The sequence below is a fragment of the Leptidea sinapis genome, chromosome 25 (assembly GCF_905404315.1).
Source record: "Leptidea sinapis chromosome 25, ilLepSina1.1, whole genome shotgun sequence".
NCBI lineage: Eukaryota > Metazoa > Arthropoda > Insecta > Lepidoptera > Pieridae > Leptidea > Leptidea sinapis.
The window spans coordinates 7,204,739-7,232,447 of record NC_066289.1 but is presented as its reverse complement, the minus strand read 5'-3'; the positions used below and the strand labels follow the sequence as shown (position 1 = coordinate 7,232,447).

General features: G+C 37.3%; 2 protein-coding genes across 2 annotated transcripts; one reads left to right on the top strand and one right to left on the bottom strand.

Annotated features, from left to right (window-relative positions):
* Positions 1-1,017: 1,017 nt before the first annotated feature.
* Positions 1,018-14,429, bottom strand: LOC126972075 (peptide-N(4)-(N-acetyl-beta-glucosaminyl)asparagine amidase). The gene is made up of 10 exons (XM_050818655.1): positions 14,021-14,429; positions 13,686-13,868; positions 12,508-12,673; positions 11,216-11,394; positions 10,330-10,512; positions 8,285-8,455; positions 6,593-6,744; positions 5,572-5,849; positions 4,173-4,334; positions 1,018-3,044 (listed from the first exon to the last, which is right to left on the bottom strand). Exons 1-10 carry the CDS (start codon positions 14,231-14,233, stop codon positions 2,869-2,871), a joined length of 1,863 nt encoding a protein of 620 aa, XP_050674612.1. The 5' UTR covers positions 14,234-14,429; the 3' UTR covers positions 1,018-2,868.
* Positions 14,430-14,637: 208 nt separating this feature from the next.
* LOC126971992 (Bardet-Biedl syndrome 4 protein homolog) lies at positions 14,638-27,264 on the top strand. Its single transcript, XM_050818518.1, has 10 exons — positions 14,638-14,646; positions 14,876-14,927; positions 15,256-15,389; positions 19,860-19,972; positions 20,989-21,083; positions 22,672-22,834; positions 24,465-24,741; positions 25,354-25,509; positions 26,054-26,257; positions 27,018-27,264. Exons 1-10 carry the CDS (start codon positions 14,638-14,640, stop codon positions 27,162-27,164), a joined length of 1,350 nt encoding a protein of 449 aa, XP_050674475.1. The 3' UTR covers positions 27,165-27,264.
* Positions 27,265-27,709: the final 445 nt, after the last annotated feature.

Below are 27,709 nucleotides of genomic sequence, written 5' to 3'. Positions count from 1 at the left end.
CGGTGATACGTCAAATGGAGTTTTATTTAGTGGTAAACGCGCAAACTTGATTCTTCTGGGAGTTAATTTGGACAAGGCTCAATTTACCCCATTCCGCGACCTTCTCAAGAGAGGACTCGATAGAAGACACAAGTTTCTCCCGGCACTGGTCGACGATTTCCCGATAGAGACCTGCATGGCCCGTGTATACAGCATCACCAGTGCTGTCGTCTGCATAGCATTGTATTTTGGAGGGGTCCAACATATCATTGGTGAGCAGAAGAAACAGTGTAGGCGATAGCACACAGTCTTGGGGCACTCCAGCGTTCACGGGCTTTGTGTCCCACGACCTGTACACTGCGCCAAGTGAGGAAGCTGGAGGTCCACTTGCATAACGAGAGCTTATATGCCCAAATGATGAAAGTTTTCATCCAGACAAGGGCCCTATATCTAGGCTAAGTGCCTTCCCTTCCTTCTGCTTCAATATATCTTTTTTTTAGATAATTTTATGATTTACAATTTTTGTCTGGACTTTCGTGATAAAACTTACCGTTTAGCTGAATATTGCGAGAAACTCATTTTTTGACCTTTGACCTCGAGTAAAATTTTATCCAGACACTCGATTGATAAACTTAAATTATAAATATGAGTATATATTAAATTTGAATAACTTTAAATTTTTATTTATAATTATGTTCTCAACAATTTTACTGGTTTTCAACTGATTTTATGCACCTTCATTTTTTGGTCTAGATTGACCGGACTATCAGTTAAATTTGACGGTTAGATTTACAATTCGACTTTTCCTGTTCTAATAAGTAGCAGCGCTGCAATTGAGGCCAAGAGATATGTTTCTTATTATTATTGTCGAGTTATTTTAGTAATTAGTATTATTTTTTATCTTAACATTTCAGAATGTCATATTACCCCAAAATTTCACCTCTGAATAATTATCAGTTTCATTATTAACTACTATTTTTTCAACAATGTTAAGAAAAAACAAATGTATGGCTATGAAGATTGGAGGGAAAAAAACAATGTTAATATATTACTTTATTTGTACCTAAAATATAAATTGCCGTTTCACAAATATATTACCAGTAGGGGAGACCGGGGATGGTTGGCTATAGGGGCAAGTAGACTAACCACCTTCTAACTCGCCACCTTCACGTGTTTTGCATTAACCAATCACGATCGTCGATTCAACTCTCCGACCCGCTAACTTGTGCGAAGTACGCCACCGCAGTCGCGCGGCGTAAGTTATTTCGTTCACACTTTTTTTGTTATTGTGCCCATTGATCTGTTAGAACCAATGTTGTTGTTGTGACAAATGTAAATATGATAGTTTTATTCTATATTACACAGTATTGCTTCTTAATGCCAGAGTTTGCATATGAAACGCAGTAAAATTCGAAATGGCGTCAAGGAATGATTGACTATTTTTTCAGGGTAGGTAGACTAATTAGTCAAACATTTTATACTTATTTGAAATATTTGTGTTGGATAATGGTTAGTATGCATCAGCAATTATAAAACTATTTTATACTAAACTAATTGTATTTTTACAGAAAATGATGGCGTACAAAAGAAAATCTGAAACGGGTGATGGTCCAAAAGACATTCTAGAAAGAGCTTGCCGCGCAGTAATCTTCGATAATAATAGCATAAACGCCACATCAAAGAAATATCAAATGCCATACAAAACGTTACATCCAAAAAATAATCCTAATCTCAGTAGAGCTGATTGACCCTGGACACGGCGGGGTACATAAAAAATAAGCAGATATTTAGCGATCTCGAAGAAAATAAACTGGAAGACGGCTGCCGACATTTATTATGGATTAACACAGCATAAGACACGGAAGTTTGCATTCGAATACGCAAAAAACAATAATAAAACTATGCCTGAATCTTCGAATACAAAATTAATGGCTGGCGATGATACGCTTGGCAATTTTTTAAAACGTCATCCCCTTATCAATAAGATTACCTCAAGCTACAAGCCTCAGTTCAACAAAAAATGTGAGTTTTTTTTAACTTGAAAACAATTTACGAACTATTAAACCTAAGCACAGGTGATATTTGGAATGTTGATGAGACGGGACTCACAACAGCCCATGTGCCAAATATACCAGTGGGAGGCTCCTTTGCACAGGATGCCGGCTAGATTATGGGTACCACAATAGGGCATATTTCTGCCTTGAATGTGTATACAGTATAGTGTACAGTGTAGTGTGTTTCGGTCTGAAGACCGCCGCAGCTAGTGAAAGTACTGGTAAAAAAGTACAAAAATTAATCATACTTATTGTTAATTTAAGTTTTTTTTTAATAGTTTAAGACACCTGTATTAGTTCTTCCCAGGAATGTATCTCAAATTAAAGTTTGTTTATAATTTAATAATAATTTTCTTTCATTTAGTACATTTGAATGTTTAATTTTACACTAAACCTCTTGATTTACATGAATTACTGCCTAGGTCAACCTACCCCATGCGTATGTCCAACTTACCCCGGATATGGGGTAGGTTGACAAAGTGTCAGGGGGTTTAGAAAAACGACTAATTAGTATTTTAGGTACCAGAATAGTTCATCTATCTGTAGCAACTGTTGATTTTGATAAATTCACTTAAACATCAGAGATATAAGAGCTTAAGTCAAAAGTTAGTCTACCATCCCCGGTCTCCCCTACCAGCTGTTGATTATGTCGGCTTGACAACAATTTATGTATTTAAAACAATAGGTATTTCAAAAGTGAAATAAAAGATGAACTAAATATATACGTAGCCATTAACATTGAAAGTACCGGAATGTGTACGAAAGGTATGTACTAGCTAAATCTTCAAACAACTTGATATACTCCAACGGAAGTATACGAACACGATTTTTTCTTTTAGTAATTGAATAAACTAGGTTCCATGTGGGTGACTATTTCCAACATGCACGAGTCTTGGTCCAGCGATTGTCTAAACAGTTGGGCGTGTTGCCAAGCTAAGTCTCCTTCACCACACACCAAACGGGCTGTTAACTTCATTTCCTTAAAGCGAGTTACAAACTCGTTGCTCATCTCTGAAAACAAAAAAAAAGTGTGTGTGTGTACTTATGCATGCACGCAAAAAGTTATACTTCTTTGGCCTAACGAAGCAAAAATCATTGAAATGATTTATTTCTCGTGCTATTCTACATTTTTAGAAACAACAATTTTGTAAAAATCTTGCAAATACGGCTTTGACAATTAATTATTAAATAATGAATACGGCTGTATGGCCTTGAACCCTTTGCCTGTCCTAATAATGGACGAAGAAACCAAAAAAAAATAACGAATGACGCAATCTTCAGAAAATTTGAGGAACCTACTTCAACCTGTTACTTTTGTGTTACAGTGATGCGCGCGCATCTTAAAATTTCACTCTCATCATTTTTTCATAACGCGCCTAAAAAAGTATATCTTCAAAATCTCTGAGTGTATCTATGGACGCCCGTCTGAAGTTAGCCATTGACATAACAATACAAAAATAAACAACTTGTTATTTTTAATTAAGTGCTAGTTCAAGTGATATATCTCACTTCTGGGATGAATTATACCAAAATTTACTTGGCTCAGTTGTAAAGAGCGCTCGGACGGAACGAGTGGTCGCGGGTTCGAGTCCCATCCCGTTCATAATTAATTTTGGTTACAAATTAACTAGGTTAATTTATAAAACAAAAATAACTCCTTTCAAACATTTGGTTACGATAGTTACCTGTTCGTATGAGTTTCAATATATAGAATAGAGACATCACTTCACACTATACTAGAGAGAGACAATTGAAAATTACTTAGTAATAAAAATACTACTATTACTAGAAAGTGTACATATTTTTTGTATGCTTTAGCCTTTGCCCTTTCTTCTGTATAAATATGTGAAATGATATTCATCACAAGTGTTTTCAGGTCGATACTACAGGGTTACCTTAAAAACCCGTAGCCCCATAAACCTAACTTGTGTGAGTAGGCTTGAGTAAGCCAGTTAGTGCCACTTCTTCCATTCCTTCCATTAAAACAACTCTTCCGAAGTAGTTAATGCACATTACGTATGTTTGACTTTCATAAGACTATAAAACTGAATTAATACAATTATGATTTTGATTAACCTCTCCAAGATCTAACTAAAGAAGAGACAGTCTCTCTATTTTCAAATTACATAAGCAACCAACCTCCCAAATGCACCACAATCGGGTCTTGGTCATCATACTCAATTGTCCAAATAATTCTGCCAGTCTCAAAAACAGCTGCGGTTAACTTTATTGCCACCTTAGTAAACACGAAATCACCATTGACAGATAACTTCCATGTTATTGATCCTACATTCGTGCCCTCTGTAATTTATTTAATATATGTATTTCTAAAAAAAAAAATGAAAAAGTCCAGAAAACGAAACATATGAAACATTTAAATTTAAAAAAAAAAAAACATATAATATAGATGATATATAGATATATATCTAAATCATGATAATGAATACTAGATATCGAAGTTTAAAGTTATTTAAAAAAAATCGATATAGATGTGCACCTACAAAATTTCGGCTCGCTGCACTGTAGATAATCTCAATATAATATAAACTATAAAGCGAATTGCCAAAAAAAACAAAATAAAATATATTCTTTTGACCCGATCCGATGAAAATAAGGGACGAGACAAGCAGGACGTTCAACTGATGGTAATTGGTACGCCTTGACCATTTACAATGCAGTTCCTCTCAGGATTCTTGAAAAACCCAAACATTCTGAGCGGCACTACAATTGCGTTCGTCACCTTAAGCCATAAGATGTCTTAACATCTTATGGCTTATATTATTATCTTATTTGCATCTCACAAAAAAAAAATTAAAAATGCAATTTATTTCTAAGCTTTGTCTGTTTTCGTGTTTTTTTTAAGGTATACATATATTTCTCTCTCAGTCTATCTTACAAATGTAACTGCTGACTACTATAAGATTGTTTTGTGCTTTAAGATCAAAGTTACTCTTCAGTAAAATTTAGATTCTTAGTACATGGACTAACTTAACTGTAACATAAAAACAAAATGGCGTTCATTTAAAAAAAAAGGGGGGGGGGGGGGGTAGAGATGGAGATTCGCAGAGTAAGGTGAGTGACCCAAATAAAGCCTATGTCCTTATAAGGCCCATTGCTAAAATTTCAAATGGCCGCCAATGTTTATCTATCATTTATATGATGAATATAGATGTTTGTTTCCGAGTTATGGATGTTTATATGTATTGTTTGGGGAAAGATAATTTGTGTAAAAGTGTGTCAATATTATTATATTATATTATTAATTAATTATTAAATTAAATAATTAATTGTAGAAGTGTACGTGTACATTAGCTAACGCACACAAGCACAGCAAGTGGCCCGTGCCGCGAGCGTGTTGGAACCTGCAGTCGAAAACAACCACGACGAAGCGCACGCTTGTTTTTACAAAAAAAAATAAATGGCCATAAAAACACTCCCTTCAAATATCAGAAAATCATGCCTGAACATATAGTAGTTAAAAATTATTGTTTCCTATATTAATTTTAACGAATGAATTAATTAAAATTGTATTACCAACCATCCCTTGCAATATAAACTTTTCGCCAATCATCTTCCACTTTTCTAAACACATTCTCATAATCAAAGACGCCATTTTCCCACTTGCTAATACTCTTCGCCTCAACGTCGTTGTGGTACACCCGGTATAAATCGGACGTGCTGTAATACTGAACCGTTTGCTTCCCAGGAGTGTCAAACTGGAAGACATGACCTGCTTTGGAACCCATTTCTCCTCGCTGCATCCGCCATTCTTTGGATCCAGATATTCGCCCCATTGATTCGTAATCGCTTGGCTTTCTAAAGCGAATTTTGAAAAATTATTTTAGAAAATTTAAATTGAAAAAATTGTTTGTAATTTTTTATTTTATATCTATTTGGAAAAGTAACAGTTACAGATATTTATGAGTATTATTAATATAATTTAATTATAAAAAAAAAATACTAAAAAAATGCAGAGGGGAGCCCTGAGTCATATTTCACTGCTAAAAGTTTCTACATTTACACCTTACATATATATATATGACCTGACTGACGTTGTTCTGTTCATATTAAAAAAAGAACTCTGCGGATGGAATTTCGTAAAATCCGTTCTTCCAGAGATATCGTGATGAGTGACTATATACGTGGAAAACTTATATATATAATATACGGATTTTACGAAATTCCACCCGCAAGAGTTCTTTTTTTAATATGAACAGAACAACGTCAGTCAGGTCAGCTAGTATTATGTATAAAATTTATATTTTAACTATTGTTGTTAAATTTTGAAGAACATTTTATTAAGAAATTCTTTTAACAATAAAATACGAAATACATTGAGACAACAACAACTTATTATTATTTGTACGCCACAGCAAGGAATGGAGGACTTTTATTGTGATTTGTAACATCGTATGTATACCCATGACTACAAATAAATAATGAAATTAAATAAGTTTCATTTAACTATTAAAAAAGTAAGCAATTGATAAGTTTCTGTTTGATTCTCATGGTTTCTGTAACAGTTAGTCTTCTACTTTACCACTATCGGCGCCTCTCACCTCTCGACCATCATATCTACAAGTTCTCTAACAGTCCTAGCTGCCAGGTACTTCCTCCGTGCAGGAGACAGCTGCGCGTGTCTTCTCTCGCGCAGTTCAAGTAGTAAGTATATCAAATCCTCCTCGCGACATAGTCTCCGACGTTTTAGCACCTGTTTATAGGATTATATATTCGATAAATTTAAAAAAAAATAAAAAAGATGGGAAATATTTTCAATAGAGTAATAAGCTATTCTTCGAATTCTTAGCATATATTCAAAAATGATCTTAAAGATTCGATAGCCAACTGGAACTTTTAATTTCTCAAAATAAATCCACATTATCTTTATATATAAAAATGAATTGCTGTTCGTTAGTCTCGCTAAAACTCGAGAACGGCTGTACCGATTTGGCTAATTTTGGTCTTGAATTATTTGTGGAAGTCCAGGGAAGGTTTAAAGGGTGAATAAATATGAAAGTGTTCGGAATTAGATAGAAACAACAATTTTGTTTTTCCTTTGATGCGTCCCCCGTCGTTCGATATTTGTTTTGTATGGACATATTTTCTATGTGAGAATTTATTGACGCACGGTTTGACAGTTCTGCTGTAAAACAATTTCATTTCAACAACAGGGAGTATATTTTACGAAATAATTATTTATGTTATGAAATATTATTGACAAATTCAAAAAAAGCAGTATTTTATTTATTATATACAGAACAACGTCTGTCGGATCAACTAGTGTTTATTTAAATTGTTTTAAATTTAAACGTGCTATAGTCTCGCCAAAAAGGGACCCGCCATTATCGTGACGTCATAATAACATAAACAAAGAAACGTCACATGTCCAGTGGAACCCTTATTGATTTTTACAAATATAAAAATGACTTTTCATAGTCCGTATCGTTGGCGTGTTGTTAAAGATATACCCCCTAATTAACAAACTTTCATAATTTAATTTTGCTAGATGAAACTGGCCTATTGCAATAACAGCTTAAACTAGATAAAATCTACTTAAAAGTATATTAAGAACACTTAAACATTTTTAACACGAAATAAATTTGTTTTTGTTTTGAATTGTCCTTTCTCCTTCTATTCTTTTTAGCAAACCGTTTGTCTTGATATGGGTATGCTATCATTAAAAATATTATATAAGCTTCAGAGCATTAGCCATGACATGACCAATAAAACTGATTATCATAATAAATTTGTATTTTAAGTATTATATGCTACGCAGATTTCCATTTATGTATAAATACAATATAACTTTGGTGTTTGTATTTTTTAGTATTTGATTCTAAAAATCATAATTTTATATATAACTAGCTGTTTCGACAGACGTTGTTCTGTATATAATAAATAAAATAATGTTTTTATATGAATTTATCAATAATATATCATAACATCAAAAATTACTTCGTAAAATATGCACCCTGCTGTCGTAATGAAATTGTTTCACAGCAGAACTGTCAAACCGTGCGTCAATAAATTCTCTCATAGAAATTATGTATGGACACATCAAAGGAAAAACAAATTTGTTGTTTTTATTTAATTTAGCAGCATTTTCCTATTTATTCACCTTTTAAACCTTCTCTGGACTTCCACAAATAATTCAAGACCTAATTTTGGCAAATCCGTCCAGCAGTTCTCGAGTTTTAGCGAGACTAGCGAACAGCAATTCATTTTTATATATATAGATAGGCGATGAGTACCTCCTTGTGGTTTGTTGTGTACTTCCAGGTGACGTCCTGCACGTCATCCCGAGATACCGCGATGACGTAACTGAGTGGCTTGGCCCAGCCGTGGCAGTACAACAGCGGGGTGTTGAGCGCACCCTCGCAGGGGTCCACGTGCACCCAGTTGTTCCTCTCAATATCCAGCACCTGAGTATAATAAGATAAATTACAACATTTTAATAGTGGTGCCAAGTTACAAATGAAAGTTTCGTTATGTTACATACTTACCTACTTTAAAGATAATCAAGTGAGGTTCTATATTGTTCCATATTATATCAAATTAATCTGGTATAGACTAACCCCCTTATTCATAATGGTCCGCTAACTTAAAACAGCCGCTAAGGAGTGTTTTTTCTCATTCTGACTTAGGTCAATAGAAGATGACAGAGTGAGAATTAGCAATGCTTTAAGTTAGCAGACTATTATGAATAAGGGGGTAAGTCATTAAAGAAAATCATGAAAATGGCTTCCATTATCATTCTTCGTCACCCACGCCTCATTGCTGTCTATAGTTAGAAAAAAAATCAGTATTAAATTAATGACAAAAAATATTAAATCAATCCAAGAGTGAAATTGTAAGTGAAAGCGAATTGTTTTCCTTATCGTACTGATATAACTGTAAGCATAAATGCCATAAGGAAACTCATTGTCGCTCAGAGGGCAATGAAGAGGGATATGCTCGGAGTTTCCCTGCGAGATCAAATCATGAATGAGGAGATCCGTAGGAGAACCAAAGTGACCGACATAGCGCAAATGATTGCGAAACTGAAGTGGCACTGGGCACGGCACATAGTTGGACGGACAGACACGTGGTAGAAGTAAAACCTTCAAAAATGATGAAGGATTGCACGTATACAAAACATCACGGCTTATTGATGCCTTTTCTCAAGCTTTGTACTACGCATGCGCGCACAAACACGTATTAACACATGTAGAATGCTGGAGTTTGCCTTGGTAAACACGAGTGGAGTGACTACAGAGCACAAAGAGAATCACAAACACCAACAAACAAGAACAACAACGGGTCAGTACTTGTATAATAATTTTAAGATGTGCATTAACCCCTAAACTGCATATGAGGTCCTGGTACATGTTGCTAGGATAAAAAGGCATAAAAGGCATTTATTTTCTCAAAATTGATTCCTTTAGAATTCTTTTTGATGTCATTTCTTATACTACTAGATACTACTACCGCTTCGGAATCAAATGGCGCTCCGAGAGAGAAGAAGCGGCGCAAGAAACTCTCCCAGCATTCTTTTTTTTTTGCGCTCTTTTCAATAAAAATATACAATATTGTACAGTCATTTCTATCGCTATAAAATAATCACAATCTAGTCCCAGGCTGTCCGATCATAAAACATTTAAATTTATTTATAGATAATGCCTGAACAGTGGCTGGGACTTTATTGTAGAAGTGTATACATTTACCCTTAAAGCTATTATGTATCTTATGAAGCCTACTAGAATTAGTTACAAGCAATCCCTTATTTCTAGTGTTATAAAAATGAAAATCACTATTAAGAGCAAAAAGGTGACGATTTTTGTGAACATATATTAAATTTTCATAAATGTACTGACAATGAACAGTCATAATATTTATTTCTTTAAATTAGGACATATGACACATGATTTCAACCGCTATGAATGACATTACTATCACCGCTCCCATATTTACGTTCTTGTGGTGACTATGTAGTAATACGTCGTGCGCATTACGTCAGAATATATATACTCGCGTCCATACATAAGACGATCTCTTCTGAAGAAGAAGTTAGTTGAAACTAAGATTGCCTGGTACCAAAACAATGTATAATACCTCCTCTATCTCATTTTCTCCCACGTTAAATCTTATGAATTTATGTGTCTGTCTCATTCTCTCGCCAGCTATACATTTACCTGGTTTGTGTCTCTATCGTCTCGCTTTTTCGTTTCATCGAGTTTCGAATCACAACGATTCTAAAGAAGTTTCCCTTCAAAAATGGATAAATGACATCTTATAATATATTATTACTTTCTCTTACCTCACACCACACGTGGTCGGTCGTGTCGTACACGAACCGCGTCTCGTAGCCAAGCGCGCGGCAGAACAATGTAAAGGTGTTGGCCCACTCGCCGCAGCGGCCCTGCCGCTCCAACAGCAACGTGTCCAAGTCATTATACCGAATAAAGTCAGTCTGTTTGCCGCATTGCGTGCAGTTGTATACCTGTTTATAAAAAAAATGTGTGTGTTTCTGTACCCACGCAATTGAAGTTCTTCTTCGGCGTAACAAGACAAAAATGGGCAAAAACATAATAATATAATAACGCTTTCAAATATTCAGAGTGACTATTACGGTAGTTTGAAAGAATTAAATTTAGAGTAAATCGAAATAATTTAAACTATATGATGGACTAAGTCTTCTCCTCTTTTAATCGAATAGGAGGACCAAGGAGGATAGGGTCACGTGATGTCAAATGACTTCTGTCGTCCAAGATCTCTTGCTCACAACAGAGGCATCTCCGGCCTGCAGCCACATATTTTTATATAGCGAATTAGGGTATCTAAATGCACTTTCATACAAATTTTCTATAAGTCTTGGTATATATAATATATATCTTGACTTGTTTGGTAGATTTTGTTCATTTCCTAATTTCATTAGATCTTAGAATGGTTGTTTTATAACTTATAAATACTTATTTTATAACACTATTTCATACATACTTTAGCATACGGTATTCACATTAAAAGGTAATGCATTTAGTAATAAGACCTTTGTAACTTAGTATAATTATAAATGTAATATTGTAATTACCACTGGTGAATCTTAGTAAATAAAAAAAACAGTCTAGTCAATAGTTTTCTAAGTGGGAAACGAATGTGAGCGAACATCATTGTATTATCGATTTTAACGCGTTATGGATACCTACCTCACTGTCACAAACTTCTGATTTCCAGTAGAATTGCGTGATATGTAGAAACTCCGTGACTTCGCCGCAATCATTGCAGGGCGGCGCGTTGACCCATCTGAAGAACCGATGCTTGAACCAGCCCATTAGCTCTAACAGCAGAGCTGTCTCAAATGTCATATCGTGTTCTTTTGTTTCACCTAAAATAACATTAATCTCTTTTAGGGAGTCTAAAATATGTTAAAGCCTTGGAACACATTGATTTACATCTGATGTTCAGCGGTATTTAGAGATTATATAATTATTTTATCGAAGTTGGGTAGTTAGCGAAATATCAACCAAGATATACCTATTATGGCAATTTGTTAGTCTTATGATCAGACCCTTTGTTAGGAATCAGCCCTTGTCCATACAAGGGTTGACTTTCATGAGTTCAGAACTACGTCTACACTTTCTAAGCACGGTGGGAGAAATGGTGGATGGCATTTTTCCCCGCCCGTTCAACATCTTAACGCCCAAGGAAAATAGAGTGTTCCAGAAGGGTAACTTGCACTCGCCTATTTGAACGGCATGCACAGATCTCGCACATACAATATGTAAAATGTGTGCTAAAAGTATGTGGAGGCAATGGTTGTATATCTTCTTTAAAACTTTGCATTTGCGGATCTTTAGTATACAGCTCCGCACGCCAGTTGTTATACAATCAGATCTTCCATTGCAAGTATGCAGGCAATGGGATCATCCAGGAGGTAACCCTGTTTCAAGCGTTAGATGCTTAGACGGATCACATACTATCCCTCTCCACTGACTTCTAGGGTTAAACACTAGTATTCTATGACATGATCGTTTCATAGGTACTACGTTCCTGATCAGGCAATGGTCAGTCGTTCCAAGAGTAGCATTGATGGTAACCTGATAACTAATAGGATGTTTTGCCACCTGAAGATCCAATTTGCATTGCAGTAACATGTGTTGCGCAATTCAAGGTAGGTGTCACCCTTAAACTATGTGAAAAATAAATAACACCAGTTTTCTGTATGAGTATGGTACTAATCCAATCTAGTCTGGAATGTATGTGCTGTTGTCCTAAGATGGCAGCATGACCCCCCACTACAAAGAAGCCTTAGACACTAGTAACCATTACCCATGTGCTTAGTACATGTTTATCCATTTAACACCCTGGGTATGCAGGCACTGGGCAAAGAGGAATCACTTAGTGTGTGATTGTTATACTCTTAGATTTAAGTTTGTATTAGTACACTGGTGGTAGAATTTTTTGAATAAATTATCATTTTAGATATACAGAAACATACCAAGTTTTATTTTCTTTTGGTGTGCTCTCATTCGCTCCAAAGCTCTCAGCTTTAAAGTGACTAAAGGAACCAAATCTCTGGCTTTTTGCTGTAGTTTTTTATCTTCATACTTAAGAACATCGTTAAACAAGTGTTGCACATGATGGAGTAGTTTATTATTTGTTTTCTGTGACAAAAATATTTTTGTTTTCAATTCCGCACATATAAGCTTACTTGCAAGGAACATACTTTATTATTTATTTAGATTTGGAGTGGACACCTTAGATTAAGGATTGGTCTCCTCTGCACTTCAACTAGATACCACAGGCATAGTCACAAAGAGAGGCAACTAATACTAAACAATGTTTTATGTTGACCTGCCACATGTTGTTAAACTTTGCTAATAATTTAAACTTTGTAAAAATGTAACTATACAAATGATTTAAGTTTTTCTTTCCTTTATAATTCCGCCAATATTTGTCTTTAAAACAATTCAACACGTGTTTCGCCTCTGCATGAGGCATCCTCAGGATGTGCCAAAATCTGGCACGACACTTGTGCCAGATTTTGGCGAGACAACACATCCTGAGGATGCCTCGGCGGAATTATCACTAAAGAAAATTTAAATCATTTGTATAATTATGGATGTCCAAAAACTAACGCCTAATTCAATAAAAAAATGTAACTGATCACATGTCATCAATAAGTATTTTGTATTTTATTAATTTCAATGTTAAATAACACAAAGTGTATGTTACAAAATTTGAAATTCTAATAGATGCCATAATAAAAATGCTATTATATTTTCTTAGGTACTGTGGTATCTAGTTGGAGTGCAGCGGAGACCAATCCTTAATCTAAGGTGTACACAAATAGTAAAATAATAAGTTTGTCACTTTATATTTCCTTTTGTGACTTTATTATAATAGTTTCCTTTTATCAATTTTATACAAGTCTTTAGCAATTTTTAAAAGAGTATTGTTTTATAAAAAATATTCTTACATTGACTTACCAGGTTTCAAATACTAGCATTAGTCTGTTATTAACTTTATCTGTAGTAGAATATTTGAAAACAATGAATCAAGATTTTGATTGGTGTGGTTGATTGGCACAGACAAAAGCAGCCAATTATATGTATAATCCAGAAAAACATATTTATGAATCCTAATCTATATTTAATAGATTATTTAGATACAAACCAACACATAAACAGGTTTAAGGGAGCAGTCCACTGTTCCTTTCTTTGATTTAGGTATTATTTTTATTTTTGTATATGTCTGAGGATCACAGCACAAACTGATTTTCCTTTCTATTGCTTCCTTGGCTTGTCTAAGTTTACTTATACATTCTTCTTTAGGATATATAAATTCTCCTGATTGTTTCTGTAAGTTAAATGTTTTTAATATTACAGTTTTGTTTACAAATTTAATCAGATAGTACTTTAATCATAATTGGTTAATTACTAAGCATGTTGTGGTTGAAAATTACCAACTTATAGTACCTAGGTAATCGTAAAATTAATGTGGGTACTTACTGCTTGGAACCCAATATATTTTAAGTACTCTTTAAAAGCTTCGCAATTGAGGCTATCTTTTATAATATCACTTTTCAATGTTCTAAATTCATTATTGTATGGGTATTCTAGGATATCATCTATATTATGCAAAAGTTCGCATAAAACAGAGCCGAAGTTTTGCGCGACTTTTAAACCCTGTTCCACTAGAGCTAAACGTGCCATATCCTCCATTTTACCATAAATATTTTTAGCAACTAGGTTTTAATATTATTTTCCAAGTTATACTATTTCACAACATTCAGTGAGCAGTCATTCAAAGTTTGTAGTTCACATTTCACAACTTGACTAACACAGAACACTTTTACTCTAACGAGTTGACTAATCAGTAATGTAGGTAATCAGAATTCAGAATCACGGATAAGTCCAGTCATATCAGCTGTGAGCTGTCTGTCACTGGTATAAATTTGTCAAATCATTTAATGGCATGGGATGCAAGGTATTACTCCAATCATCTATGTATAGCTATTGACTACGGTATTGCCGCAATCAGAATAACTATACGAGTATACATACAACTTTCGTTTTCGTTTCACGATAAGAACTTATGAATGTAAAATGTTCGATCGTAATTTAATATGAGTAAGGTATGGAATCAACAATAATTTGACGTTTAGAGTGATTAAAATAATGATTGATTTTATTTGATGTTAACACATAAAAGACATCAGTCATCACCATGACAATAGAAACACAAATAAACTTCTATTTATGTTCGCAACGAAATAGGTATTATGTACATTTATGCCAACAAAATCGAAAAGACTATTAATTACAGCTTTAATTATGTCAGGAACAAATGACGGTACGTATTAGAATTTATTAGATAGGTTTTTCCACACAATTAACGAGCTATTGGAGTTGCATGGTAAGTAGATGTTATTAATTTTTTATTTGACTGACCTGGTCCTGTTAATTTCTTCTCCCCGGGATTTGAATATAAATTATGTAATACATTTTCTGGGATCATTTTTTTTTAAATCGCCCAACAATAAGGTTCTTATATACTAACTCAACTTAACCAAGTTCTAGGCATGACAAGTATAATATTGTTGTTCTTGATGTGATTATGGTTATCACAGTTCATAGCAAATTCGCTATGTGCAACAGAACATACGTAACATTACCTATATTGAGATGCAACCTGACCTTAAAAAGTACCTTAAAATATATCAAACGTCATGCCTATGTTTCAGGGTTTCAGCGAGGATCTCGCAACTGGCTGTTGCACGCACGATATGTTCGCGGTGAATCCGCACAATGCTTGCGTCATATTGATGAACTTCAAATTCGTGACAACAATACCCATAAACATGCTCATTTTATTCAGGTGAGTCCCATTACCAAAGTTAATCTGTGTTTCTACGTCTATTTGCTCTCTATGCGTTGCTACAGCATTCATCCGATTATGATGTTGAATAGAAACTTATTAGTAACTTACCACTGTATGCACTTGCCCTTTGTGGCCTTAGATTATTTATATGTCTAGATAGACTATGACAGCAGTGATAACGTCGATAATAATTGAAGTTGACAGTTAGCCTCTAATTTTGAGCAATGCAGATAGGTACACTAACACAGTGTACAAATGGTGAGTGTTAAGCCTATCACGCACACTAAAGTATTTAAGCTGGCCAGTTATTATCGGTTGTATAACAGCAAAGGACTATCTAGACGTATAAATAATCTAAGCCTTGTTGCAATGCCCTGTACTTTTCCCGGGGCGTAAAAAGAATAGGGGAGTCCCAGGCCCATGGGTGTCGTAAGAGGCGACTAAGGGCTTTTTTAGAAGTGGGAGAGTCACGCTGCCGTCTTTTGACGTCAGCACAATCGGGCCAGACTCGTCCGGGTTAATTACCACACTCGCACAGAATACCGGCGTGAAGTAGCGGCCTAGTGCCGCTATGTTTCGCATAGGTTAGTGTCGAGGACCGGAGGCCAATCCCCCGCCCCTCCCCTTCCCCCCAACAAAAAAAATATGAGAGCGGTATATAAAGATAAATTACCCCAGGAGGGTACCGGCTCCTGTAGAGCCGGAGAATCCCTCCCCGAGCATTCGCGCTCGGGCTGCCCCTCGTATTCTGGGGAGGGCACAGTACCGCGCATGACCGAGGACAAACGAGGCAGTAGCACCACGGCACCCCGCTCCACGCTTAATGTGGACTTTTGTAACATCAGGGGAATTCACTCCAATTTAAACGCCGTCCACCACCACCTTGAGACGGCGCAGCCGGCCTTGTGTTTCCTTACGGAGACGCAGATATCTTGACCTAGCGATACGTCATATTTAACGTACCCCGGGTACAAAATTGAGCACATTTTTTTGCCTCATATCACATACCCCGGGGTATGTGTGTACGTTAGGGTGGATATCTGCTGTCGCCGTCTCGGCAATTTTGAGGGTAAGGACCTGTCCACTCTCTGGCTCCGCGTAGATTTATAGGACCGCGTCCGCATCTATGCGTGTGTCTACAGGTCCCATAGTGGTAACGCAGAAACCGATCATCTCATGGGCTGCGTTGAAGTGGCAATTGACGACGTGCTTGCACAGATCCCCTCCGCTGAAATCCTAGTCTTGGGTGATTTCAACGGGCACAATGCCGAACGGCTTGGATTACGTACCACAGACTACGCAGGGCGATCTGCGCATAACTTTGCATTGGCGTATGGTCTGTCCCAATTGGTCGAGTCGCCAACGCGGCTCCCGGATGTAGATAGCCACATGCCGTCCTTAATGGATCTTCTGCTGACTACACATCCCGATGGTTACCAGGACTTTGTCGACGCCCCTCTCGGAACGTCCGACCATTGCCTGGTCAGGAGTGTAGTGCCTATCCGACGCCAACGTCGCAGACCACCAGCGACCCGCCGCGTATGGCACTACAAGTCAGCAGATTGGGATAGGATGCGTTCCTTTTTTGCATCCTACCCTTGGGGCGGGGTTTGTTTCCCTTCGGATGATCCTAGTGCCTGCGCCGTTGCAGTAGCCGATGTGATACTACAGGGTATGGATATTTTTATACCAAACTCTGTAGTACCCATCGGTGGCAGATCACAGCCCTGGTTCGATGCGTCAGTTAAAGCAGCATCTGACTGCAAAAAACAGGCGTATCGAGCTTGGGTTGCGGCGCTGGGCACAAAGGATCCGAACTGCATAGTTCTTAAGAGGAAATACAACCGTGCCTCCAGATTTTTTAAGCGGCAAATCGCCCGTGCAAAATCAAAACACGTCGTCAAAATCGGCGAGCAGCTTTCCAGTTACCCGACCGGAACACGCAAGTTCTGGTCGTTGTCGAAAGCTGCTCTTGGTAACTTCAGCCAGCCGTCCATGCCACCGTTGCACATGAGGAATGACACCCTGGCCCATACGGCAAAAGAGAAAGCTGATCTCCTGTGCACTCTTTTCGCCTCCAACTCGACTCTTGACGACAACGGAAAAACACCGCCGACCATCCCGCGGTGTCAGAGCTCTATGCCTGAAGTACAGTTCAGACAGAAAACTGTTAGGCGAGCTCTGTTTTCGTTGGACGTAAGGAAGTCGAGCGGGCCGGATGGTATTTCTCCAATCGTGCTTAGAACGTGTGCCCCTGAGTTGACGCCGGTGCTAACGCGTTTATTCCGGCACTCTTATTCTAAAGGCGTTGTCCCTGACTCATGGAAGTCAGCCCTTGTCCATCCGATCCAAAAAAAAAGGAGACAGTTCGGATCCGGCAAACTACAGGCCTATTGCTATAACCTCCCTGCTCTCCAAAATCCGACCGACAATACGGCTTTCGCCATGGTCGGTCGGCAGGTGATCTTCTGGTATACCTAACACATAGATGGGCGGTGGCTATTGAAAGCAAGGGGGAAGGCCTGGCAGTTAGCCTGGATATAGCGAAGGCCTTTGATCGTGTATGGCACAAGGCGCTCCTCTCCAAACTTCCATCATTTGGGCTTCCCGAGAGCTTGTGCAAGTGGACCTCCAGCTTCCTCACTGGGTGCAGCATACAGGTCGTTGTCGACGGATATTGCTCGAACCCGAAGCCCGTGAATGCTGGAGTGCCCCAAGGCTGTGTGCTGTCTCCCACGCTGTTTCTTCTGCATATCAATGATATGTTGGACACCTCCAACATTCATTGCTATGCGGATGACAGCACTGGTGATGCCGTATACACGGGACATGCAGGTCTCTCTCGGGAAATCGTCGACCAGTGCCGGGAACCTTGTGAAGAAACTTGTGTCTTCTATCGAGTCCTTTCTTGAGAAGGTCGCGGAATGGGGAAAATTGAACCTTGTCCAATTTAACCCCCAGAAGACTCAAGTTTGCGTGTTTACCACTAAAAAAACCCCATTTGTCGTATCACCGCTCTACGACAACACTTCCCTCAAAGCCTCGCCTAGTATCGGAATACTGGGTCTCGAAATTTCGAGCGATTGCCAATTTCGTGGTCATCTGGAAGGCAAAGCCAAATTGGCTTCAATGAAACTGGGCGTCATTAATAGAGCACGGCAATACTTCAAGTCGGCCCACATACAGCGCTCTACAAAGCGCAGGTCCGGCCACACATGGAGTATTGCTGTCATCTCTGGTCTGGCGCACCCCAGTATCAGCTCGATCCATTTGACCGCGTGCAACGCAGAGCGACTCGAATTGTCCAGTGCTCTGTGAACGGCTGGATCACTTGGCGTTGCGTAGAGACGTCGCTTCATTGTGTGTCTTCTACCGCATTTATCACGGGGAGTGTTCCGAAGAGCTGTTTAACGTGATTCCTGCCGCCGAATACCACCTTCGCACGACACGCCACAAGTTAGGATATCATCCTCACCATCTTGATGTGTGGCGGTCCTCCACAGTGCGATTTTCAAGGAGCTTTCTTCCACGTACTACAAAGCTGTGGAATGAGCTTCCTTGTGCGGTGTTTCCGGGACGATACGACATGGGTACCTTCAAAAAAAGCGCGTACACTTTCCTTAAAGGCCGGCAACGCTCCTGTGATTCCTCTGGTGTTGCAAGAGATTGTGGGCGGCGGTGTTCACTTAACAACAGGTGACCTGTACGCTCGTTTGTCCTCCTATTCCATAAAAAAAAATGCACTGGTTTAGTGCGATACCTATTCACTTTACGTGATAAAATTAACTTTGGTACTTAACACCTATTATATTCTAGAATTTAGAGCATGGAATTCTGCAAAGTGTGGCAGGACTGAGTTAATAGGCAATTATTAAACATAATATTACATAGAAACCTGTTTCCGTCGTTAAAAATTTTTGGGAAACGTTGTTTTTTTAGTATTGAAATAATAAAAGAGGCGACGACTCATTTTCATTGTTTGTAACAGAAGGTTTCGCCAGCTGGCAGCTTTAATCAACTCACTTAGTCTATGCTAAGCATTTGTAGAATTCAGACGCAGATGAGTGCTGCATTATGTTTAAAATATGCCTTCGTGTTTACTGAGATAGTTATTAAACTCTAAAAAAAACTAAACGAAACAAAACTGAAAAAAAAATAAACTAATCTAGCTAGCTATAGCTATCTTTAAAACACGCCTAATTTCGTTAAATTGCGGTGTAGGTACAAAATCAGCGAGAAAATTCTACCCTATAAGCGCATTATAGCGCTGCTATGTTTTTATAAGTTTAAGAGGTTTTTACTGTGTTTTAGCGCTGCAGTGTACTTTAGCCGCCGCAGCCGGAAGTATCCTGGAAGATAAATAACCTATGCTTCTCTGAGTTTTATGGATATGTTAAATATTTGTAATAGATACATACTCCACGAATTAAGAAGATCTCATTAGTAAAATTTTTATTTGTTGAACAGGCGTTGATTCTGGCTGATTCGGGCCGTTACCAAGACGCTTTGGAGAAGTTCCATGCGTGTATTCGACTCGATCCTCAGCATATAGAAGATTTGATACAAACTGCCAAATGTTTGTGAGTATTTCAATAACATTAGTTTAAAAAATCTATCAAGATTTTCGGTTGCATATTTGTTTCAACGCACTTATATCTGGATGCATTTATCAGTTAGATTTGAAAAATTATTGCAGTGAAACTTCTTTAGAATCGTTGTGATTTGAATCTCGATGAAATGAAAACGCGAGACGATAGATACACAATCAGGGAAATGTATAGGATTCAGGCGGCGAGAGAATGAAATAGGAAGCATTATACAGTCGCACTGTATCAACAAGATCAAAAACACTAACTATCGCGTTATTTCAAAGATATTAAGATATATAGTTACCATAAGCCTCTGAAAAAATCTGTGTAATATAGATCAGTAAAATATAGAATAATTATCAAACTTTGTATCACTATGATCATTACTAAAACCTACAAACAAGATTACTTACCGATGTACCTACCTACATGTTCCATATATACAAAGATTATATGAAAACTTTTGACGATTACTTACCGATGTACATGTTCCATAAATACCTAGATTATATGAAAACTTTTTCCGATTACTTACCGATGTACATGTTCCATAAATACCTAGATTATATGAAAACTTTTGGCGATTACTTACCGATGTACATGTTCCATAAATACCTAGATTATATGAAAACTTTTTCCGATTACTTACCGATGTACATGTTCCATAAATACCTAGATTATATGAAAACTTTTGGCGATTACTTAACGATGTACATGTTCCATAAATACCTAGATTATATGAAAACTTTTTCCGGTTACTTGCCGATGTACCTACATGTTTCTTAAATAGATAAGTGTATTTATACAGAACAGATTTAAAATTACATATTTACTTTTTTATATAATTTTATGCAAATAAAAACAAATACCTACCTACTTCCATTTATTTAAATACTGAAAGAATAAATACGTAGGTATGCTACCATTACGGTTAAACATGAATATTATGAAACTTATCATTACTTACGTAGGTACATAATTGTAAAACAGATTAATATTTTTTACAGGTTTCGTCAAGGCCGTTACCAACTTGCTCTAGATACTCTTCTGGAAGCTGACAGATTATCACAGCATCCGGATCCTACTCTTTATTCTGCTTTAGGTACTTATCTTAAAACATCTAAGAATATTTTTATTTATTTCGTTTTAATATTTAAACTTACGTCTCCGTGAATGCAATATATATATGTACGCTGTACGCATGGAGGGGTACATTAATTTAGTAGATTATTTTTCTATTTTTATTATTTTTCTTTTATTTTGCAATCGGTCAATCTGTATTATCTTATTGTATCACCGTATGGGGAGGGGCGGCTACTTCACACATGATACTCTTAGAAAGAGCACAGAGAGCTGTCCTTAAAGTGATTTTTAAAAAACCTATTAGATACCCAACACATAAACTATATAAAGACTTAGAACTTCTTTCTGTCCGAGGTATATTTATCTTGCGTGTTATGACAAGCATGCATAAGGAGGTCTTGAATTTGCCTAATTATAAAAACCTACTAGATAGCCGTTCGTACAAGATTCCAACACCAATAATAAATACAACATTTGCAAGTAGATTTAGCCCATTCTTACATACATATATATACAACAAGGTAAATTTAAAATGTTCTATTAAAAATTGCTCGGTCCATCAGGTCAAATTTAAAATACAGAGATGGTTACACACACTCACTTATGCAGACATGGAAGCTATTCTTAAAGTGATAGCTTAGCATTCATATAATGTTAATACTTTGTAACATGATTAAGCAGATACTAACACTCACTCACACCCACCCTCACACACACACACATATACAGAGTGCACTTTTTGACCTTTCGGTTCATATTGTTAACCTTAGGATGTAAAATGGTTGCCTACAGGACAGGCTACGCCTAGTGTAGGGACCAAATATAATGTAATATTATGTGATAAAGTGTCTGTATATAATAAATAAATAAATAAATAAATATTAGAGTAGGTACAAACGAACAATTTCGCTCACCTGGTGGAATGTAAAAACCAACCGCCCATGGATATCAGATGTTTCATTGAATCAGTGTTCTTGTATGAAAAAGTAACTCTAATCAATATTTCAGCTTAACCAGAATTATTTGTGTTTTTATTTTTACAGACTTCAAAAATGTTGTTCCGAAATTCGGGTTACATATCGCAAATTCAACAGCCGTTGCTAATGTTGCAGAGTTATACTTATGAACTTATTAAAATACCTTCTAAGGAACTAGATGTTGATTGATGCAAATATGTCGGTATATCTATATAGGTATATAATATTATAATGAAAATGGTCTTTGTTTGAGGCTCTTTTAAGCCCAACTGATCGTATCGACATGACCATTCGATGCGAAATTTATCCTACATGACTTATGGCTACTTATTTTTTTATTGTTCAATTTATTTCCATTTAAAATTCGCCCAGCGAAGCGGGCGGGAAGGGCTAGTATCTATATATATATATATTTATATAAAAGGTTTGTCCCTATCATAATTTAGGGGAATAAATGTGGAAAATTCTGGAACTGTTGTGTGATTTTTTACTATTTATCACGAAACTTAGAATCGGTGCAAGTCAAAGTAATTTTAGCTACTTATATCAGTTTATCATCCACGAGGTCTGCGGACAGTTGACATCTAACCAATCCTACTCTATCTTTATTATACAAGAACTTGTTTGCAGCTGAATGTGCGTGGTCCTTGGGAGATATTAAGCGTGGTGTGCAGTGGGCTCGCACGGGGGTCACCGCGGGAGGGGGGGAGAGAGCCGGCGCACTCCTGGCCAAACTGCTGGTGGCCGCTGGAGACATGGACGCTGCTTTACAGGCTTATGATAATACTTTGACGTAAATATTTAGCTGTTTCTATCATTATAATACTACGTAATATATAAAATACAAATATAATATTTTGAATATCTATCATTATCAAAATCGATATTTTGAGTCAAAACGACATTAACAACTTTGTATATTTACACAACTTTGGCCTAGACCTCCAAAATTTGGTTTCACACTGTTGTGTTTAGCGCCTTTTTTAGTTGATTTTTTCCCTGAATTACCTTTATTTCGCCTCTGTGTGCACAGAGGTTAAAAATCTCCACCATCTGAGTTGCCACATCGTTTTTTTTCTATTTCTTGAACTCCATATCTGGTACCAGAAATTATATCTATCTAATTTCTCAGGGTTATTACATAATTACTATCAAAATGCTCATTATTTTCCAAATTTGTCATTTATGATTCATTTTAACATATTTCAGATATAAGAAAGAAAGAATGTTTTTTATGCAAGACCGGAAAAATATTTAAATCAAATGTTATGGAAACAACGAACATAAATGTTGACAAAATTTGAAAATCTCTATTTTTGTATATAGCTATGGTTGAGTGAAAATGAATTCGTCGTACCTATTCGAATTATAAGAAAGACACCAAAGTTAATTTAACGGTAGTTCCTATATGTATGCATATTCAAATTCAAATATTTTTATTCAAAATAAGATATGACATCACTTATTGAAAGTCAAAAACTACCACACATTCCAAAAAGAATGCCTCAGACCTGAGAAGAATGGGCGCAACAAACTCAGCATATGTACCTACATAAGCTTAGAATGAGGCTCTAATTTGTGACCTCTGCCTCTTCTGTGGGTTCTCTGTGCACCCTTTACCGCAATTATCACGGGGAGTGTTTGGGTTGATATCAGCATCAGCGGCTGAATTCCACCACCGGACATCACGTCAAACCGCAAAATTCCGGCCGTATCATATTGCTTTTTGCAAGCTGGTCTCGCACAGCCACTTTATGGAATCAATTATCGCATGCAGTTTTCCTATAAGATAAGGTCCCTTCCTTCAAGAACACTGTATAGAGCATACCGTAAAGGCCAGCCACTCATCTCTTGACGCCTGGTGTTAGTTGTTGCGGTTGTCCATGGGCGGTTGCCCATCACGTGAGCCTCTAACATGTCACGGCGCCGGAATTTATAAATTAAATATTCACACCCAGACGTGGATAAATATGCACATCTTTTGTTTGATATGCAGACACGTAAGATTGCCAACTTGAGAAGATTGCTTTGGGTATCGTGAACTGGACATCAAGGAGCGTCTATTATCCCCTGTACCACATATCTTCACATCATTCAGTTAGTTTCACGATACGGAGAGGCGCCGATCGGTTGCCTAACGGTGCAGGGAAGAGTTGAGGGCACACATGCACTAGTTGTTGATGGAAAGGTGAATTAAACAGATTGACGGACCCCGCAGTAGGAAGACAGCGAGAAGTGGCAAAGAAGTGTGAGGCGAGCCAATACCCCGGAAGTAACGACCACGCCTCCTCCGTCAAGAGTGTAACAACTAATAAGAAGAAAGTAGTACTTGCCCAATGGACTCCTCGTGCCGTGTCGTGTTGCTGACATCTACGAAGAATATATGATTTTATTAGAGTCTACTAATAAAAAAAATCTTCCAGAGAATATGCTTGCGGTGCTGATACGCTAGCATCCGCAGGCGTGCTGCAACTCCGTCTAGGTGATCCCCGTAGAGCATTCCATCTTCTCAGCGAAGCCTTGACCCACCAGCCGGCCCAGCACGCAGCAGCTCTTGGCCTGGCAGCACTCATGCTACAACACAAAGATCTAGACGCAGCGCTGGCTAGGCTTAAAGCAGCCCTGAGCGTGCATCCTACCTGTGTCGCTGCCCATTCTAATTTGGGCCTAGTTTTACTGTCCAAGAAGAAATATATTGCTGTAAGTTAAAGTTGCTTTATTTGGTAAAAGACGCGTTGTTTCTAGGACTATTCAACATGGGTACCTTAAAAAACACATCCTACAAGAACGTTGCCTATTGGCACGTTCTTGTGATTCTTCTGGTGTAGTAGAAACATTATTTTGCTACGGATGATGGTGATAATTTCACATCCGGGGATGAGTACGTTACTTTGTCCTCCTCTCCTATTAAAAAATAAATACGACATATAAAGCAATGAAACAGTACAATTTACAATTTGCTATTAACATTTGGCCTCAGAGAACTTCCACATAACTCTCCAAGATACTTATTTCATAATATGTTGCATCTCCTCCGGCGACGTTGTCCACGTACATTTTTCTTTTTTGTCTGCCAAAATGCATTAGGTAAAACATTTATAACGCTTAAATAAGGGGAACTTTCGTTTGGATAAGTTAGAAGCTTAATCTTACAGCTTCTAATGTTTGAGTATAAGCTCGAAGATTAGAAGAGAACAGGAAGTTGGAGTAGTAGTAGAACTTCCTGTTTCTGAGTTTTGACAATCGGACAGGTGAACAATGAATGATCCTAAAATATGCTTTTTTCACATATTAGTACGGTAATTATTGCAGGCGTTAACATGTCTCCAGCGTGCAGTTTGGACGGCACCAATCAGCGCAACAGCATGCCACAACCTTGGTCACCTACTGCTGGTCTGCAAGCGTCCAGCGTCTGCCTTCTGTAGGTTAGCAACGGCTGCAGCTTTGAGGCCTTCACAGCCATATACAGTTCGTACCTACTTAGGTATTTTTTTATGAGGTATTATTTCCATCTCGTGATTCTGAGGCGCGGAGGTCCTGTAATTATTACTAGACACCAGATATTTACAAATTTCCAAGTTTTATGAGTAGAGATAATATACAATCCCCAGCCCAAACACTCCCTAAATACATCTAGTGGGAATCTGTGGTGACGCTAAATGAATAGTTCTTAGAAAAAAAAAGCCGAAAATTGACCTGGATTTGCCACACACTCCATAGAGGTTCTGCTCAATTAGGCACTGGGAAAGCTCAATATCGAAACCCTCAAGGAAAACATAAACATGGTCGCTCTACACAGGCCTGAAAAGAGCGGTCATGCTGCAAAGGCGTGTGGATAGACACTTGACACGTCTAGCTCATACTTGACCTTGAGTCAAGACTAGGTACTGGATATTGCAATCATATCCATTTCCTAGTTATGTTTATTTTATTGAAACCTATTAGTCCGTCGACTGTAAAGAACTGATGCTTCATTCCGTTGTTCCTAATGCTCTCTTCTGTGGATTTTTAGATACTCCTAATAGCAATAGCTCTAGAACGTTTGCATGATCCGAGAGCTGATGCTGCGTATATGCGAGCTGCGGAAATGGATCCTGAAGACGTACTGATAAGGCTGAATTTAGCTGGAAGACACGCGCGGGCTGGTCGTGTTGCTGAAGCAGCAGATGTAGCTAAGTTGACAGCACAATTACTGACCAAAGAAAACAATGCGCAAGTGAGTAAATAATTTTAGTTATTGTTTTGTGATCCCTAAACGTCGAGCATGTAAATATTGAAAAACCTCAATGTAAAGTGACCGCTTTCGCACCACATTCTAAGTGGAGATTATAAGCCCTAAATTTACTTGTTTGTAATCAACTCTTGGTGTTTTGTCTGTAGTTGCAAGTTACGCATTACGTAATTTACAAACTATTATTTAAAATATACAAGTACACCCTTTCTTACACTCTGAAATTCAATTTAAATATCAAACAGCTCTTCGGAACACTCCTCGTGATAGATGCGGTAGAAGACACACAGTGAAGCGACGTCTCGTAGAGACGCTAAGTGATCTTGCCGTTTATAGAGTACTGGATCTGCGATAATTCACGCAGGTCTGCGCTAAACGTGGTTTGAGCTGATACTGGGGTGCGCCAAACCAAAGGTGACAGCACTACTCCATATGTGGCCGTACCTGTGATTTTTAGAGCGCTAGAAAGTGGGCCGGCTTGAAGTATTACCGTGCTCTATTTATGAAACCCAACTTCTTCGAAGCCAATCTAGAATAGCATTAATATCGAATATTTGAGAAGGCGTATAAAAATATCAGTAAAGTACCTACTCTATTTATTTTCTACGATAGCATTATCTTGTTGCTTACAATTGTCTCGGACAAACTAAGCACAAATCACCTGGTGGTAGGTAGACTCTGCGACCAATTTTAATTCTAGAATTTGGTTGTTATCTGGATTAATCCGGTATGTTTTTTCTAACAGTTGGCGGGATCCCTTGCTATGCTGATGACATTGTTAAAAGAAGCCGGAGTGAGAACAGAGGTGGCAGGAGACATGGCGGTATCCGATAAACTTCACACAGACAATCAATCTCACTCTCTTGACGAATTGGATCCTGATGAAGTATGAAAGTCGCATACTTTTACTTCATTTTGTTGTTTTTTCAACTATAATATTTGAAAAGATATTAATTGTATTACCAATAAGTTTATTATATTAAATTGAGTATATTTAATGGAAAACTTTTTATTACTCACTCCTCACGTACATACTACCAAGGTTATTATAATTTTTAATCCGCATCCAAATAAATATGTATATTTTTATTTATTCCATTCACTATTAGCCATTGTAACAACACTCCGAGTTTACGTCACTATATTATTATAACTAAAAAAAAAAATGTTAAGCACCGAAAAATTAACTCAAAGTACCTATTTAAAAATATGTTATGTAAAAAAGACAGCTAAACTAATTTATACCTACCATTTTCGCGCGCTTGGTTAGATGGAACTATAACGTCTAGTCTATCTGACATACATTGACATTACTGACATTAATTGTCGCCATGTAAGTATTTGAATTACCCAGAAATATTACACCTTTAAACACCTTTGTTTTTACATCAAAGTTTTATATATTCCTAGGGCCGTTTCTTTACAATAAACTAAACG